This window comes from Asterias rubens, chromosome 6, assembly GCF_902459465.1.
Source record: "Asterias rubens chromosome 6, eAstRub1.3, whole genome shotgun sequence".
Lineage (NCBI taxonomy): Eukaryota > Metazoa > Echinodermata > Asteroidea > Forcipulatida > Asteriidae > Asterias > Asterias rubens.
The window spans coordinates 17,728,788-17,748,611 of NC_047067.1; the positions used below are offsets into that span (position 1 = coordinate 17,728,788).

The 19,824-nt window shown below is 39.1% G+C and overlaps 1 protein-coding gene across 2 annotated transcripts in view; it reads right to left on the bottom strand.

Moving 5' to 3' along the window:
- The window catches only part of LOC117291205 (phenylalanine-4-hydroxylase-like), a 30,734-nt gene extending 11,142 nt beyond the window's left edge, over nt 1–19,592 (bottom strand). Inside the window, exons 1-6 of one of the 2 annotated variants that reach the window (XM_033772803.1) lie at nt 19,350–19,592; nt 16,239–16,352; nt 9,203–9,380; nt 6,799–6,813; nt 3,724–3,812; nt 1,153–1,220 (exon numbers count right to left, since the gene is read on the bottom strand). In XM_033772803.1, coding sequence (XP_033628694.1) covers nt 1,153–1,220; nt 3,724–3,812; nt 6,799–6,813; nt 9,203–9,380; nt 16,239–16,352; nt 19,350–19,412 — 527 coding nt within the window. In that variant the 5' untranslated portion in view covers nt 19,413–19,592. The remainder of the gene's footprint in view (nt 1–1,152; nt 1,221–3,723; nt 3,813–6,798; nt 6,814–9,202; nt 9,381–16,238; nt 16,353–19,349) is intronic. The other variant, XM_033772804.1, reaches the window with a different exon arrangement.
- Between the last annotated feature and the right edge of the window lie 232 nt (nt 19,593–19,824).

The window sequence follows — 19,824 nt, forward strand, 5'->3', positions numbered from 1 at the left end:
TCAGGCATCAACAATGGAAGCAAGAGAATCAAGTCACAGCGCTGAAATATTCAACCCTCACAATGTTTGATCAACCATTAAAGACTCTGGACACTATTGGTAACAGTCAAAGACTAGCCTTCACAGTTGGTGTATCTCAACATATGCATAAAATAACAAACCTGTGAAAATTTGAGCTCAATCGGTCATCGAACTTGCGAGATAATAATGAAAGGAAAAACACCATTGTCACACGAAGTTGTGTGCGTTTAGATAGTTGATTTCGAGACCTCAAGTTCTTAACTTGAGGTCTCGAAATCAAATTCGTGGAAGATTGTTTTATACCATCAACCTCTCCCCATTACTCGTCACCAATAATTATTTTGAGTAATTACCAATAGTGTCCACTGCCTTTAATGTTGATAATCGCACATAATGTATCTACCAACAAGGTACTCAAGGCGCTGAGTGTATACACACTTTCAGAAAGATAAGTTATTGAAGTTATGAATTCTGAGACCAAATTATGTAGCACCTTCTAAGGGTTTACAAAGTGCTACAACGCATTCAGCAGAGTGTGGGTTTGAGTCCCAGTTGTGACACCTGTGTCCCTAAGCAAGACGATACTTGTCCTCTGGATGGGACGTTAAGCCGTTGGTCCCATGTGTTGTGTAACGCATGTAAAAGAACCCAGTGCCCCGGTGTTCATGGTTTGATTGGCAGCATATTGCCCATAGATTGGTGCACATAAAGAACCCAAACACTTGTCATTGGTCATGGAAGAGCATTGGTCAACCCCACCATTTCTGGATAACTTCAAGTAATGCACGGCTAATATCACTACCTGCGTCTTGTGTGTTCTATGTCACGCGCCAAGTTTGCTTGAAGATAAATACGTTATCACACGCGCGCTCGTGGAAAAAACGAAAAATATAGCGCGTCTGCGTCCCATATCCAACTCGGCCTTCGGCCTCATTGGATATGGGACACAGAAGCGCTATATTTTTCCGTATTCCACTCGCGCTTGTGTGATAACTTATACATTGTAATGTCGTAAGTTTCCTCTGGTATTCTAGCTACAATGATTTAGTTCATTTATGAGACATTATTGGTTTCAACACCAGAAAAATTTAATATTAACACTAATAATAAAGTGTATTAAAATCAACTCACTACTTGTAATTAAAGGCGATATCCGCAAACTCCTTGCGCCTTGCCCGATACACTGTGTCCGTGAAGCCCTATAGCAAAATAAATTAGAAATGAATGAATAAATGAAATAAATGACAACTGTTTTGAAAAAGTTACTTCTCCATTTGTGGCGTGTTCAAACTTCCTGGGCCCAATTTCATAGAGCTGCTAAGCACAAAAATTTGCTTAGTATGAAATATCTTCCTTGATAAACACAGGATTACCAACCAAATTTCCATGTGATTTTCAGGATTTAAGCAGACAACAGCTGAATACCAGTAACAAGCAATAAGCAACAAATGGAAATTTGGTGGGTAATCCTATTTTTATCAAGAAGTTTCATGCTAAGCAATTTTTTGTGCTTAGCAACTCTATGAAATTGAGCCCTGGACATTCAGAAGACGATTAATAAGAGTCTTGAGTGAATGTTCTAGTACATGCAGGTGTGACCAACCTTACCAGATATATTTTAGTCTAGTTGGTAAGACACTGCTCTAGAATTGCAAGGGTTGTGGGTTCGAATCCCACCCGAGTAACATGCCTGTGATATTTTTTCACAGGACTCGGGGAACAGGTGGGGAAAGTACTGAGTATACAGTGCTAACACATCGGTGTATGGGTAAAAACCAAAATTCATATTTGTTATCCCCGATGCAAATTTAACATCTCAGATATATTTTGTACAGTCAAATCCATTCTTGAAAAGCTGGGTTTTGAATTTATAAGTGGACCATAGGCCCAGGCCAGTTATTTTATCCTCAAGCCAGTCAAATCAGGACTGGACAAGTCCGATGGTCTTATGCTCTTTTAGATGTACTACATGTATAGCTCAACTTGTAATAAATAATTATTATTCAAGGTTGACTTTGAGTCTGGTAACTAGGTTGTTAAATTATGGGAGGTAGTTAAGTATTAAAGCATACTCAATCCTTTGCGACAAAATTAATTAGTGCTCGTTTTTAAATGGAAATAGTTCACATGTGTGCATTTGGACACTATTGGTATACAATGTAATTTTCAAAGACCAGGCTTCTCACTTGGTGTATCTCATATGCATAAAATAACCAACTCGTGAAAATTTGAACTTAATTGGTGGTCGAAGTTGCGAGATACATGTAATAATGGAAGAAAAAACACCCTTGTCACACAAAGTTGTGTGCTTTCAGATGCTTGATTTCGAGACCTCAAAATCTAATTCTGAGGTCTCAAAATCAAATTCATGGAAAATTACTTCTTTCTCGAAAACTACGCCACTTCAGAGGGAGCCGTTTCTCACCACTCACAATATACTATCCACCTCTCCCCATTACTCGTTACCGAGTAAGGTTTTTTTGCTAATGATTATTTTGAGTAATTACCAATTGTGTTCACTGCCTTTAAACTGGGAAGAATTTTTTCTCTCATTTCATTCTGGGCTCGTAAAATAAATTTTGCTTGTAATATAGACGATGTGACCTATGTTTACATTCAAACTGCCCTCTGTTGAAAAATCACTGTATTTGTCATGTTTCGCCGGGCAAAAAGACACGTAGTCACGGTAAGATTGCATACACTTTCTAGCTGGCTGCCAAAACACAAAGGTTTTGTCTGGCGGTATGCGTGCGAATCATGTTATGGTTTTCGAGTGACGTCAGAGGTCACATCGTCTGTACAATAAATACTGCAATGTACAAACGTTGCATTCTTATGGGTTTTCACCCTAAATTGGAGCTCTGGAAAGGTGCATGGATGATTATTGTTTACTTTGTAAATTAACAGCAAAGTTCAACAAGAACTGCCATATGGAATCGTGCACTTTGTCGCCTAAGGAAATATTGTTATCATTATCTAACAGTTATTGATAGTACAATAATTTGTAATGTCACTTAAAGGCACTGGACACAATTACTCAAATATTTTTACGCATAAAAACTTCCTTGGTAGGCATGGTAATGAGCAATTGAGAGCTGTTGATAGTATACAAATATTGAGCGTTCTATTTCCCTTGCACTAAATTCGTTGCAAGGATTTAGTGATATCACCATCCAAACCCATTGATGGATTTCGGATTTAGCACTCCGTTTCAGAGTTTGCGATGACTAAAAAGTGCTAGTGAAATCAGCCCAAAATCCAGTGATAGTTTTTGGCTACAAGGTGAAGCCCCTCCCCCCTAAGTGCTCTTATGGTTAAATACATTTTAGGAAATAAACATTTGAGATACTTAATGTTGTGCGACCACGCCCAAGTTCAAGCAGCTTTAAACTAAATATTATGATGATCATTCATTCTCAATACATGCCCCTCGTTTGTGGAACAGGCTGTCAGCAGCAATCTAATCTGCCAATATATTTGAATTTTTTTAATCTTATCTGAAAACCTACCTTCTTAACAATTACTTTTCATAACATATTTGTTGAGTTTTAATGATTAATATTGCTGTTTTTTTGTAGTAACAATTGTTTCATCTGTTTTTACCAAATTGTCTATATTTTTAATGGTTTTAATTGTACAGCGCTTTGTGATGTCTTTGACATGGAAGCGTTTTTTTTAATAATAAATATTATTTATACTTACAGGGTGATCTGAATCCAACTCCGAGCCATAACTGAGGATGTTATTAGCAAACTCATCAGTGTCCTTGATCTTTCTTGGGAACCAAGGAACTTCATGAAAAAAAGGGGAAAGTCATGAAAGGTCTAAACAAGTGAAAGGGTTAAAAAATTAATACCATTAGTTGAACTGTTTAGTAAAAAACAAAGAGAATGTCTTTCCTTTTCATGGTCTTTGATTTGACCCCATTTTTCTGTGTTGGCACGGTTGGTACCAAATTTCACAAAATGAATCCTCCGACAAAGCAACTCTTGTTTGTAACATAACTTATCCGGGCTTGAACTATTTCCTGAAAAAAGGTTTTATGCTGCCCAACTACATGTACATTGTATAGTTCACCACACCTACATGTGTACCAGCGAGCCTCACAGAACCTGCCAGTCCCAATGAATAATGTGTACTGCATGACCCACTGTAACATTTTCAGAAGTTCAAAGCTGTGTTTTTTCCCAACATGGCCGTCATTCCTTTATAAGAATGATGAGGACAGTTATGACCAACTATTTTTTTTTTAACTTAGCCAAATTATACACAAAAAGTACAATGACCTAGGAAAATGAACTTTAGAGTTCATAGTAAACTATGTAGTCCATCCATATGGCCGGACAAATAACCTTTTGCAACCTGTCTGGTTCTGGGGGCTCATTTTCTACAGATGGTAAACAATGATGGTCTGGGATGGGTGGTTTCAACTTTTGATACTGGACAAGCGGCCATTGCATTGTGTCATGTGTGTCAAAAAAGGACATAATATGAATAATTTTTTCAGTACACATCCATAACAAGTACCGAAAACTTTAAGCATGAAAAAGTGGTAATTTAACCACGAGTATTTGAAATCAACACAGAGCACAGTTTTTAAGTAGAGTAACAAAAAGTAACTTTGAAATCAAGTATACTTTAACATGAAAAGCAAACGAACATTGAGTACGAGTGCTTTGCTAACTGACCAAGTATTTTCAAACACTCGTAAAAACAACACTCAAGCATGAGTAATGAGAACGAGAAATATGTTCACAAAACATTTGCAGCCAGACCAGACTCACTGAAACTCTGGCTGCAAACTTTAAATCGTGCTCAGCAAAATTGTTTGGAGTTTAACTTTTACCTGTAGACTACTTGCAGGTTCAGTTGTTGCCTATAGAACTGAAAACAGTGGCCCATTGTCACAGTACTGCTTACCGGGGAATTCTGCGCTTACCGCCCACTCTGATTGAGTTATGGTCACTGCTTGATAGTGTGTCCCAGTGTTAACTCAAACTCAAACAGTTTGCAGGGAGAATACAAATAATCAGGCCTGATTCTTCAAAGAAGCAACAAAGGGGATTGCTTTGATGCCCCTAGCCATTGCCTTGGTGCCCTTGAAATGATACAGTAAAAATTTACAATTTCCTCATAGGGTGCCCTTTACCAAGGAGATAATGCCTTGGTGCCCCTGCCCTTTCAAAAAGGAAGCATACAGGCCTGAATAAATATGAAGAAAGCTCCCAAGAAATACCTCCACCAGTAAACGAGAATAAGAGATAGTGTTCTCTTTAAAGGCGTATACACCATTGGTTCAAAGGTTCTTCCTGTCATAATACCATTTATTATTTGTTTATTTCACTGACAATGATTGTCAGATATTTGGTTGTACAATTGGTTTTCTTGACTTGATTTGTTGTATTTGTTTAATAGTGTCACTTTCAAAAACACAATTGTAGCATATTGTGAGGTCAACCCAATCAATTTGCATATATAACAGATATATCTGACACTACATGTACATGTACGTTTCGCTGCAAACTTGTAAGGTTTTCAGCTCAAATTGTTGTCAGAGATCACAGTAAGTTTGCACAAAATACACAATCTTACTGCCATGTACAATAAATCATTTTTTTTTTAATGAAAGAGTTTTACAAAGTATCATCCCTTTTTTCACCAGTATACTCTTTGATGAACATGGAGGGTTTTCCTTTTTATTTCCTTTCATTAAAAAGCCAGACCGGCCATCCTGCAATTTGCACAATTACAATAAGTCTGTCAAAACTGTTTTTGTCCGAAAGTCACCTGAACCCCCAGTCTCTGTGGCAAGAGGTCCTCCTGGATCCTCCAATTGGTTAGCTTAAAGCCATTGGACACTTTGGTACAGAAAAAAACCTAAAAATTCACAGATTTACAAATAATTTACAGGGTTTACAGAAGGTAATGGTGAGAGACTTCTCTTGAAATATTATTCCATGAAATGCTTTACTTTTTGAGAAAACATTAAAACAATTATCAGTTCTCGATAGCGAGAATAACGGATTTATTTTAAACACACGACGAAACGTGCGGAAACAAGGGTAGGTTTTCCCGTTATGTTCTCCCGACTCCGATGACCGATTGAGGCTAAATTTTCACAGGTTTGTTATTTTAAATTTAAGTTGTGATACACGAAGTGTGGGACTTGGACAATACTGTTTACCGAAAGTGTCCAATGGCTTTAACAATAAGCATAACGTACGCGCGAGTGGAATACATAGAGTACAGCACTTCTGCGTCCCATATCCAACGAGGCCGAAGGCCGACTTAGATATGGGACGAACACGCCCTATATTTTACGAGAGCGCGTTTCACGTAGGTCAACGCGCAAAGTTTCAAATTTCAGAACGTTATATTGCGATGAAGCACACAAAGTTTAGAACGTAATTTTTGCACTGTCTGTATACAGAGCGTGACGCATTGACCTTCACAATACCCGCTGTGTAATAAAAACAGAGGAGGTAGGATATCAAACAGGGGATATGTATTTATCCCCCTAGTAGTTCGAGCATCTGATTGGTGGATAAGCGCGTACTGGAAGATAAAGGTTTATATCACACTGTTGCTTCTATGGATCAAGGATTTAGGCCTACTTGAAGATAATACTTGATGTTTAATATCTGATCTGTTCGTCTCAATCCTACAGAGTCAGACACCACTCTGGCGTGCATTTTACGGAGGATCTTTTGGGGCATTATTTAGAAAGAGAACCTTGAATAATGGTGTACACAGACCCTCCACCCAGGCTAAACTTACTCTCCTTCACTGAACCTTAACATCGACGATTCAATGGATAACATGCGTAGGCCAATGTAGCACGATGAACCATATGACCCACGGTGACATGATGGATACATGTAACATCACAAAACACCACAGATTACAAGCGGGAAAAAAGAAAACCATTAAATTGCAGCTTGACAATCTAGACCCAATCACACAGAGCTCCCCAAGTTCAAAACTTTCTACATCTATGATAACACACACTTGTCAAAGCATTTTCAGCATCTAGACAAGGTGAGAAGACAACGAAGAAATTTAAGTTTTAGAAGTGAGAGGAAAACCCCAGAGAATTGCTCCAGGGAAACCCACAAACTCAAGTAAGGACTGAAAAACCCAATCACCATAGTGCCCCCATGTAGGACTCCAACCAGGGTCCCCAGAGGTGGAAGGCGTGGCAAGACACCATTGGGCCATCCTGATTCTGCTATACAATTTTCAGTTTTGCAAAATTAATGGGTTCTTTAGCTGGTAACCTTATTCTACAAATTGTACTAAGCATAATTTATTTGTCCGTGAGCAACATTCTGTACTAGAGCAGCTCTATGGAATTGGGGACTGATTCTATGATATTTTTTTGATTTAAATAAAACTAAAGTCTTTAGATTTAGGACTTAGGAATTGGAAGTATCTTGGATCCATCAGAAGACAGATGGGTATTTTAAACACCTAGCAGTGGACTCTAAGCTTGGTTTGCCATGCAATGTATAGGGGTTGGTTGGATGAAGTATGCAGTATGGGAAAACAGTTCAGAAACTATGGGTAGCGTTTAACAAACTCATGGGTTGTAGAAGTTGTAAAAAGAACTGGGCCCAATCTCATGGCTCTGCTTACCGCGGAATTCAGCGCTTACGATCATGATTCCACCTTTACGTGCAAGCGCCGAATTTCTGCGCTAGCCTTTTAAGCGTAGATTGCCTATTAATGTTGAGTACACACGTGCAGAAGCCAAAATTAGCCGATAACCCGTGAAATACGCTAGCCGTTAGCACAGAATTCCCCCCTTCAGTAAGCGCCGATTCTATGCTTACGGTTAGCAGAGCAATGAAATTGGGCACTGAAGGTTTGGATCAGTATGCCCTGATCATCTTCACAAGAAAGGGTTTGTTTAGGCTCCACAGTTACTGAGTGAGTACATTGTATCTATAAGCTCAAGCAGGACCAGGGGTCGATTTCACAAATGGGTAGATTTTTAATGAAATTTACATGATTCTTTGTGCTGTGTAAAATTGTATCCCTGGAGAAAGTTTTTGGGAGGCTTTTTGGATGGGGGGGGGGGGGAGTACTATAGACGCATGCAATGATGTCTCCCCATGGATTGAACTTGGACCAAATTCCCATCAAGAAAGTATGAATTCCACATTGGCAACAACTATATCAAGTTTATTTAACTTCTCTAGAACTGAACATTTTCTAGACACGGATTGAAATGCTGCCCCATGTATGGAACCTTATCTCACTGAGAGAAAATAGCTCAATCATAACATGGTCTCGTTCTTCTTCAGTTTACTTCATCAAATGAAACACCTTATGGGCCATTGCTTTAATCTCCAGATAAGAGTGTGTGTGTGTCTCAAATTGTGGTTTTTCAGGTTATGTAATGGGCCATATTTTTGACCGCGTGAGGGCGCTCTCAATCACTTCCGGGGGTATATTCATTCATACCCAAAACAGTTATTAAAGATTGGAACACATTACCACCACAGACATCTAATCCATCACGGACAATAAGACTTTTAAAGGAGCCGTTATAATCCACCTCTAAAACAAATTGAAACTACGGCGCAACACTAGTGACAGAACGCCTATTAATTTGTGCAGGGCGAATCGCGTATACCCCCGGAAGTGATAAAAGTACTATTTATAGCGCCCTCGCGCGGTCAAAAATAAGGCGCATTAGACATACATAGGCCTTTTCACACTATCCAAAATCTCAGCGTCGGAACCAGTTCCGAACCGGAGATTTTGTTCACCCCGTTTCAACCGCTCACACTGTACAAACTTCAATCCGACTTCCGATCCGGGTAGCATCCTCTAGCCGGATTGAAATCAACCCTGGCAGGGACCAGGGATTGAAAATCTCAATTCGGATTGAAATTGCATTTTTTTCGTTAAACGGTTCACTCATTAGCCGGTTCACTTAAAGATCAGAGTGAATGTTGCTTATCTCTGATCTGTGTCTAAAAGAAGCGAGGCTGAACCGCAGAGGACCCGGGTAGGTTTCAACGTGGTTTGAAATGGAGGTAGTGTGTAAAGGCCTTAAGGGTTGAAGGGTTGTTTGCATTCATTCATTATTTTTCCTCATTATTTGGGGATTTTGTTTTGTTTTAAAAGTGGGTGGTTAAAATGATGATGTGAACACAATATACTGAGATCTTACTAGAGTTTTCTTTCTGAGAGCGTGACATGATGTGCACGTACACTGCCTTTTCCTGCAGCTTGGTGATGATGCTGTCCAACTTCTCTGTCGACTCCTCACAGAGGACGAAGAACTCATAGTTGCCAGGGTTACGCTTGGACGGGCGGGACTCTATCTGGGACAAGTTGATATTGTGTTCCTGCCAAATAAAAATTAAATAAATTGAATTTCAAAATTTTGAAAGGGTACCAGTAAAAATACAATTCCTTACTCACCATTTTATGTAGCTGTATCCTGCTCATTTGTGCTCAGCACAACAGATTGAAAAACACACATAAAACAAAATTCTTCTGAAAACATGCAAATTAAATACATAAATTGTTCAATATTTTTTTACTTTTGTTTATTCTAGTTTCCTTGTCATTTAAATCATGGAAAAGACTTGACTTAATATTTAGTTCTAAAACCCAACATGCAGTTTCAAATTGGCGCATTTTACAATTGTGTGTTAGTTTCTTTTTAATGTGCAGTGTATGAATGCAAACATAGGCCATTCCACTTATGAAGAAAAAAGCTTTGAAGAAAGTGTTTGATTTGCAAAAGCAACCAAGATTAATCTTAATACGCAGTACTAGAGTGTTGTTTTGTGACATCACAGTTTGCTTTAAAGGCAGTGGACACTAATGGTAATTGTCAAAGACTAGCCTTCACAGTTGGTGTATCTCAACGTATGCATAAAATAACCAACCTGTGAAAATTTGAGCTCAAACGGTCATCGAAGTTGCGAGATAATAATGAAGAAAAAAAACACCCTTGTCACACAAAGTTGTGTGCGTTTAGATGGTTGGTTTCGAGACCTCATGTCACAGTTCTAAAACTGAGGTCTCATAATCAAATTTGTGGAAAACTACTTCTTTCTCGAAAAAATACATGTATGGCACTTCAGAGGGAGCCGTTTCTCACAATGTTTTATACCATCAACCTCTCCCCGTTACTCGTCACCAAGAAAGGTTGTATGCTAATAATTGTTTTGAGTAATTGTGTCCACTCTGCCTTTAAAAAGCAATCGGCAGGAGTGATTTGAAGCTCTTTAAGTTTTTATAAAATCAGCCCTTGGTTGACTCACAGCCTTGCTAGACATGCTAGACATGGACTTATTACAGACAACTTGGAGGCAACATGCACTGCAAAGGGAAAATTAATAAATTGCACAACACACATTTCTTAAAGTACATCCTTTCACCACGATTCAAACCAATATTATTTTGAGAAAGATGTGAACTTATTTCTTCTTTAAAGGCACCTGGAAATAGGATTTTTTTTTCTTTTAAACATAAGAGTATATGTTTATTAACAATAAAACAATTTTTTGAGTAATTGTTTGTCACGATTTATATGTTTAATTAAGTGCTTGGGGGGTTGACTCCGCCTACCCCTTTTGTGACGTAGGAAAAGGAAGACTTTGCCTCGATCAAACATAGACCCCCCTCGATGCGTAGATAAACACACGTGCAAAAGTACATGTAATTCGAAGACGTGAGTTTGTACGCTGCGAACAATTTTTTTTTTTCTGGCATTTTTCCGGCAATGCCGTCCAGGTGTATTGCTGCTGGATGCAGCAAAACAACTAAAGATGGGGTCAGTCTTCATCTGTTTCCTGCAGATCCCAAGTATAGGCAGTTGTGGGCTGCGAAAGTCAGATTAACTAGAGCAAAGTGGTCCGGTCCGACGTCTTTTTCAACCCTATGCAGCGAACACTTCGAGCCATCGTGCTTCGAATCCGGGATACACCACTCATTTGACATGACGAGAAGAGCCATTTTTAAACACGACGCCGTCCCAACAATATTTCCAGCTAGTGGGAAGTCGAAGAAGGTATCTGAAAGACGTGACGAACCCAGATGAGCATTTGCTGAACTTTGAGGGTATGTTTTTAGCTTTTGCCAAGTGACACGATTTTTTGTTGGTACCGCATGCGATTTACCGTGCGTGCAGGTCCTATGTGACCGTCCGCACATTATACAGCAGCCATAGTGCGTGCGTGCAGTCTGCTCTGTGGCCGTATTTCTATAATAATTAGTAGGCAGACCCACATCTTACAACCCATTTGGTCACTAAAAAGTCGCATAGGTAAATAAAAATAGCAGCAATAGCTTTTGTAAAAACCACTAGGCGTTCAACATGTTCAAGTTTCAATGTACGTATGTGTGTAAAATCGTGTCTAAATTTGTTTGATGTGCCATGTTCCCAGACGTACATGTAATGTACGGGGGCCTGACTACAAACTTTCTCTTCAAATATCGCGCCTTGAATTACGTCACGAACAGCGCCCTCTCAGGTCGGGGCCTACTCGTAAATTTGTAAATACAATCAAAACTAATATTTTTAAACCTTAGTTAACTTTTTATTCACATTCCTCTCATAAAAACACATATTATAGTGACAAAAGCTTTATTTAAAAAAATTTATACTTCCAGGTGACTTTAAGATGACCATGAAGCCAGTCACAAGTAGTGACATGGCATTTTGGCAGGTTACCTTAGTCTGGTAAGCAAAATTGCTTGCTGCTTATGTTGTGGTTTTATAAACAAGCTTCGTGAAATCATGGAGGAAGGAAGAGAAGGAGCTCGAACGACCCGCAAAACCGCAGAGTAACAAAAGAATACCCCGACAATGCCCCTGTCTGACCAGTGGAAAAAGAACGGAGACCTCCAGCTGGACGGCCAATTAGTGAGAGCGGTTAAATCTCTTTGTACAGAACGTGCAGTAACGCTGCTCTGCACTGTGCCTTCGTGTAAAGTTGAATCATTGGAGACAAGAATTGTGAATAAACACGTTTTCATTTACCATTCGTGGTGTTTACATGGAAAAATCATAGCATATTTTTACATTTTTGCAACTTTCCTGTCACTAGCGGTGGTTCAAAATTTGGGTATTAGCACACGAGGGTGGTTGGTATTCAATTGTGTTTTTCGATTTGGTGGGCGAAAGTGTCCACACATTTTATCAGGTCTCAAAAAAGTTGTTTTTTTCTTTATTATGTCCATACAACATACAACACCATAGTTAAGTGAAGAACCAAGTGCGCACGCACAAAATGACATACTCCAGGTCGCCCATTGTCTGTATAAGATATGTGGGTGATTACGAGGTGTCGTTAAACGACCGCGGTACCACGGGTTCGGCTTTTGAAGTCCCTTCGTTCGAGCTCCTTCTCTTCCTTCCTCCATGCTGAAATTGAACCCTGTTTCTGTACCCTGCCTTGCGACAGGGAGCAAATTTATTGAACCGCTGCGACATGCACCACAACCCGTGATGTTTAGGTTCCATACATGGGGCAGCATTCCAATCCGTGTCTAGAAAATGTTCAGTTCTAGAGAAGTTAAAACTTTGCAGTAAATTTGGTGAAATTGGGCCAATGGTCCTACGTGATGACTATATTCCAAGGGGTCACAGTGCATGCACTATCGGGGTTAAGTTGTACAACATATGCATCCATAATGTCGTGGCCGAGTGGATAACAGCACCGAACTCAAGCTCTGATGCTTCTGTTCAGCAGAGTGTGGGTTCGAATCCAGGTTGTGACACTTGCTTGTGTCCCTGAGCAAGACACTTAACTATAATTGCTTCTCTCCACCCAGGGGTAAATGGGTACCTGTGAGGGCAGAGATGGTTCTTGTGATTGGTTTAGCCATGTAGCGCATATAAATGTTGCACAGGCTGTATACTACCCAGGGAGCTGAGAGGGTTTAAGGAATGATTTAAGGCCCAGTGACCAGGGGTAATAATGTCGGAAGCGCTTTGAGACACCCCGTGAAAAAGCGCAATATAAAAACCGTGTATTATTATATTAATGAAATTTAAAGACTACCAGTACAATAATACTCCGCCAATGACACCTTGTAATTGCATACGTAGTGTGATGTCCTGCAATAAACCTACTGTGTGCAATCATACACTGTCAATGACACCTTGTAATTGCATACGTAGTGTGATGTCCTGCAATAAACCTACTGTGTGCAATCATACACTGTCAATGACACCTTGTAATTGCATACGTAGTGTGATGTCCTGCAATAAACCTACTGTGTGCAATCATGGATCGTTTTTATAGCTCTCCATATTATGTAGAAACATAATAGGTAGAATTAGCAAGTAAGCGCGCAATCAACACATTGCATACTAGTCCCAATGACTAATTTTATTTTACACATTGATTATTCTGTGAATGCCCCCTTAAAATAAAACTTGGTCTGGGGTGGGGGGGGGGTTGGGTAGATGTGTTTTACAACATTTGCGTAAAACACTAACAGCTAAGTAACATCTAATAAACAACATTTCCAACACAAACAAAATTCGTTGACAACATTGCCTAAATTTTTGCTGATGATTTGCCAAGAGTTCGACCTTTGTGGCTGCCAGCTCACACCAAGACAGCACCAGCTGTCATTGTCAGTTCAAAACACTTCCAGGGGACTTTGGAGTCAGCTGGGGCCAGAAATATTTTATTCTCCCAGTTAAAAAAAAAAGTGTGAACGCTTAGTGCAGATCAAAGGTTGAATTTTATTTAAAGAACACAGCAGTCAAATCAGAATCACTAGTTCAAAATACTTCTACAAAAACTACAAAAACAGTTATTTCCTTGAAGTTGAACAAGACTCATGCTTTGCAATTCCCTATTTTTTATTTTATGTGGCTTTATCATACATGGTTTCACACAGTAAACCAACCGTTTGAAGCATAAATGTATAGGTAAATCAGTCAGATTGGTAAATACTAGTAAAAAGGGCATATTGTTGAAAGTGCAAAAAAGGAAGCTTATGGTTGGAAAAAAGAAAAAAAAGGTCATTAGAAATTCTTTAGATGGCCTACACATTGGCTTGTGAAAATTCTTTCAAACTACTGAAACGACAGGTTCACTTGTCTGGCTGACAAATTGAAAAACAACCCTGTGAAAACAGCCAAATCAGCAGATGACCTTGATCAGCAGATGACCTTGATCATGACTACAGTAGAGCATTCTTCACTGCTTATCCTTCACTTAGTTACCTGTTCATGTTTGTTATGTTCTCATTTACGTAGCCTTTGAGTACGGCTCTGCTAGGGTCGAAACGTCAGGCCATTAACTATTTTTTTGCATTCTCACTGATGTCACATTTCTGCGCAAGCAATGCAAGAGGTCTGCAATGCTCATTTACAATGTAATGCATGTCATGTATGATACATGTACAGTGTACCATGCGCAGAGCTATCCAGGGTAGTAGAATGAGAATCATTTTAAAGGAACACGTTGCCTTGGATTGGACGACTTGGTCTATAAAAAGCGTTTTGAAACCATTTGGTATGAAATGTATATGGTTAGAAAGATGTTTTAAAAGTAGAATATAATGATCCACACAAGTATCACTCAAAATTGCACGGTTTTCTTTTTACGTCGCGAACTATCACGGTCGGCCATTTATGGGAGTCAAAATTTTGACTCCCAACAATGGCCGACCGTGTTATTGGACAAGGTAAAAAGAAAACCATGCAATTTCGAGGCATATTTGTGTAGATCATTGTATTCTACTTTTACATCATCTTTCTAAACATATGCATTTTATAAAAAAACGGTCACAAAACTCTTTTCAAAGACCAACTCGACCGATCCAGGCAACGTGTTCCTTTAAAGTTCATGCAGTTTTAGTGACCATGTGTGCCCGACTATAGTAATTAAAACCGGGGACCTATAGGGTCCACGGTTGTGCAGTTGGAAAACGTTTACAAAACCAATGGGAGGTGCCGCAAAAAAGTTTGAGTCAAAACAAAAGAGGGACAATAGTACAGGTCCACGGTTGCAGGTGTATTTAATACACACAGAGGTGTGTGGATGGAGCTACCGTTTTATAGCTCCATGGTGTGTGTGTCAGCATGGCTTGCGATAGTGAGGAGAGGGGTGCAAAAGGCCTTACCACGCTGTCTGTATAAAGCAGCCCACCACGACCCAATTTCATAAAGCCGGTAAGCACAAAAATTTGCTTAGCATGAAATTTCTTCCTTGATAAAAACAGTACTACATGTACCAACCAAATTGCCACGTGACTTTTAGGATTGCAAACAACACCTGAATACCAGTATCAAGCAATGTGCAACAAATGGAAATTTGGCTGGTAATTTTGTTTTCATCAAGGAAGAAATTACATGCTAAGCGGCTGGCAAATTTTTGTGCTTACAGGCTTTATGAAATTGGGCCCAGGCCTTGGATCGGGTGTGTTGGTCTATGAAAAGAGTTTTAAACCGTTCGTTATCAAATGCATACGGTTAAAAAGATGTTTTAAAAGTAAAATATAATGATCCACACAAATATGCCTCGAAATTGCATGGTTTTCCTCATACATCGTGAATTAACACGGCACACCATTTTGTGGAAGCCATAAAAGCTTTTCAGTTCATAAAATGGCCGATTGTAGTTTGCAAAGTAAAAGGAAAAAAAAGAAATTTCGAGGCAAGTTTGTGTGGATCATTATATTATACTTTAAAAACATCTTTCTAACTATATTATATCGATTTAAAAAAATTAATGGTTTCAAATGCTTTTCAAGGACCAACTCAACCAATCCAAGGGCGGCAACATGTTCCTTTAAAGATTCACATCTGACAAGAAAGAAATATGAGAGCTCTGGGGTTGATTTCACAAAGAGTTAGGACTCGTCTTATCTCTTGAGGTAGGACGAGAACTCGTCCTAACTTAGGATGCATCCTAGAATGATTTCACAACAGATAATATGGGTTTGAATAACGCCTCCTAACTTCCATGGCAATGGCCCTGAACCCATCCTAAGTAAAGACCTGTATAAGGGTCAACTTAGCGTATGAGATTGTGTTGTACTATTATGGCGCTGAACTGTTGGCTGGCTTACTGTAAAGAAAATAGATAGGCACTAGCTTCTGTCACACACTGCACTGGCATTTAATTCCATAGTTTGTAGAATAAAGAGATTAAAATAATAGTTAGAGCGCCCTCGTGCCGTCAAAAATACGGAGCATTGACCGCAGCAAGCTCTCCTCATAAACATACCTCAAACAGCTTGAGTGTGCGAGCAAGGGTCCCAACCTCCTCCTTCAGGCCAAACATGAGTGACGTCTTGCCATTCTCGCTGGTCGTTTCCACATAGCTCGTCTGGTCAGAATCCTACTCAATCAAAAACAAAAATTTCCTAATATTATCATTTATTTTATTTTGATTATTTATTTAAATATTTATTTATTTAAAACGCTTTTTTTATAATGTTTTTTTATTTTATTTATTTATTTATTTTATTTTTAATATTTTATTAGTTTGTTTTATTTGTTTTTCTCATTTCTAGAATGAACACCACAGGAAGGGCCCGATACTTCACGGAGGCAATATAGGCGATTGCCTCCATGCCCCCTGGTCATTGTCTTGGTGCCCTTGAAATGCCCCAGTAGAAATTTACAATTTGGTGCCCTTGCACTTTCAAAAATGAAGCATACGTGCCTGCACAGGATTGGTATTGCATTTGAAAGAAGAAAGTTTCAAGTGTCCTATGTGGACATCTCTGAAGGGACTGGGTTTTTGACAACAGATGAAATGTCTACAAGGACAGGTAGATCAGGGGCATAAATAATAAGTAGAGGGCGCACTGGTGATGCTGCGTGCACAAAATGGTACTGCAAGGAGACACGTGCGCCATTTTGTAAGATGAACATTGTAAGCGCGTTGAATGTGAAACTATACGCCAGGTGTCTTGATTATAACATGCTATGCGATGCTGTTTGTCAACTTACAAAATGGCCGCATGCGCGCATGCCGGGCCGTGTATATAGACCAGTGCGCCCTCTAGTTCTTATGTATAACCACGATATGGGGACACTTCTGTGGTGACATCGTTGGCAGAGGACACCACTCAACATAGAAAGGGAATTTTAGCTCACCCAGAACGATTCCCCAAGAGAAATCCTATCTAGGCCCTAAACCCCTATCTGAAATAGCCTTTTCAAAATGTAGGCCCAAGACAAACAAAAAATGAATTTATGAAAATTCTCTACTCTCCTTTTGTTTTTGTAAAGTAGCAATCAACATTACAGTCAGGTTTGCGGTAACACCATAATGTATCTCTAACGGTTTGAAATGGGGTGGTTCTGAAAAGAACCGTAGGTTTCAAATTCGACGTTTATTCAATCCATCAGAGATAGGCTACTGATCGAACAAAAAACGTTTCTTTTCAGATCAGCACCCCATAAAATTAGAGATTATCATTACATGTGTTAGTACGCAAACCTTACTATCATATTTCAACCATGCAAAGTTTCCATCCTAATTAAATACATACTGATACCCACAGATTCTCTTTTAAATGTGCTGGTATTTATTTATTATTTTTATTCCCCATAAAAACATCCATAGGTCTAGTACACAAACATGCACGTATATGTAGAGTAGTTGATATGATTTTAACAATGAATGGTTCACTCTTTGTTTGTGCTCATAATGCCACTGATTTTGTTCTTAATAACAGACAAACTTGTGTACTTGTAGGGCCTACAATGAAAATCTCTGTAATCTTGAAGCTCAATCTGTCAGTGCACAATTAGTACATGTATGTTATACAGTTTATCCAAAAATTTCAACACCTATTGGGTTAAAAGTAATCGTCAGTTAAAACATCTGCCTAACTACACTTTGAATCTCCATGTTTGCTGTGTTAAAGGCAGTGGACACTATTGGTAATTACTCAAAATAATTATATCATAAAACCTTTCTTGATTAAATGAGTAATGGGGAGAGAGGCTGATAGTATAAAACATTGTGAAAAACAGCTCCCTCTAAAGTCACATAGATTTCGAGAAAGAAGTAATTTTCCACGAAATTGATTTTGAGACCTCAAGTTTAGAATTTGAGGTCTCGAAATCAAGCATCAGAAAGCACACAACTTTGTGTGACAATGGTTTTTTTTCTTTCATTATTTATTATCTTGCAACTTCGACGACCGATTGCGCTCAAATTTTCACAGGTTTGTTATTTTATGCATTTATGTTGAGATACACGAAGTGAGAAGACTAGTCTTTGACAATTACCAATAGTGTCCACTGTCTTTAAAAACAAATTGTGCTTGAGTGTGTAGGGGGTAGCATGTACAGTACTGTACACAATCACCACTTCTGTGCACTATTACAGCCTGACATTGCATTATGATAATTAGCATTGGGACTGACCAATCACAATCCTCTATAAAGGCCACACTCGACACACACCCAATTTATGCAAATATTGTTGTCACATGTATGTATTATTGCCAGTATTATCCGGTCCTTGCTCTATAGCAGAAGGCAGTATACAATCATGACAATGTAGTACATTATACATGCATAGCAGATTGACCACACACAGCAGCCATTTATTAATTAAAACCTGTATTGTGTAGAGTGTAGTAATAGTATGGCATGGGCAATCAACTTCGATGACCGATTGAGCTCAAATTTTCACAGGTTTGTTATCTTATGCATATGTTGAGATACACCAACTGTGAAGGCTAGTCTTTGACAATTACCAATAGTGTCCACTGCCTTTATATAAATGAACAATATCGTAGGGCGTCCTGTATACAAGGTGTACCTAAAATCGAGGCAAATCTCTTATAGTCTTACCTCTCTGCGCACGATGTAAATATTAACACTGTAACAGTCCCTAACCTAAGAAATACAATGCAATGTTTTTTGTTTGGAATGCCACCGACTTGCCAAGCAAAGAGTCTCCTCTCCTTTGACCAAAACTTAGAAAATGTAAGGCTCCACTGGTTAGTTGCACTTGTAAATGCACAAATGTTTTTGTACTTTAGGCATTTCCAAAAGGTACTAAAATATGTCATAATGTTGGGGCCTTAAGTATGTATACAAAAACATTGCCCACCGAAAAAAATCATCAAAAACCTTTTGGTTTGGTCCTCAAAAACTGGACAAGTGAGGATCTGGATACCATTGCCAGATTACAATATAATACGGCACGATAGACAAAGGACAACAGATGTGGGAATAGGGTCCTTTCTCTGTGATGGAACCGATGAACCGACCAGGAAGACAGATTATTTAATGTGGCAGGTTTTAAATTACAACAATAAGTTTGAGAGTGGGCAGTGATTGACGACAACAAACGGATTTTTGTGCTTACTTTCTCGGTTCCACTGCCGTTGCTGGACTCCATACGCCGTTTCTTTGCCACCGAAGCATCCATGTTTCGCCCTTCAAATGTACTCTTACGGAAGAAAGAAGAAGACTTAAAGACTACCAATCAACCCTATGTAAAAAGCCTGTTTTCAGCTGCAAAAATCAAGTTGCAAATCGACTCACAGATGTATTTTTGGGTTATGAAGGTGGACATCGACGACACAGGCAACTGAGTAAGACAAGTCGAGTTGGTCCTTTTCTTTCCGAGGGAAAAGAGGGCGCACTTCACATGCGTCTCTGGCTGCAACTAAACCAGCCTGGCTCAACCGCCGGTCGGGTCGGGCAGCAACCGCGGCCCACAGTTTTTCGGTGGTTGAATCAAAATCTTGGAGATTAGATACGACGTTGAAAGTTCAACTACCGATCACTAATGGTCAAATTTGTTTTTTGTAAGTAACTGCGATATAAAAATAGTTGAC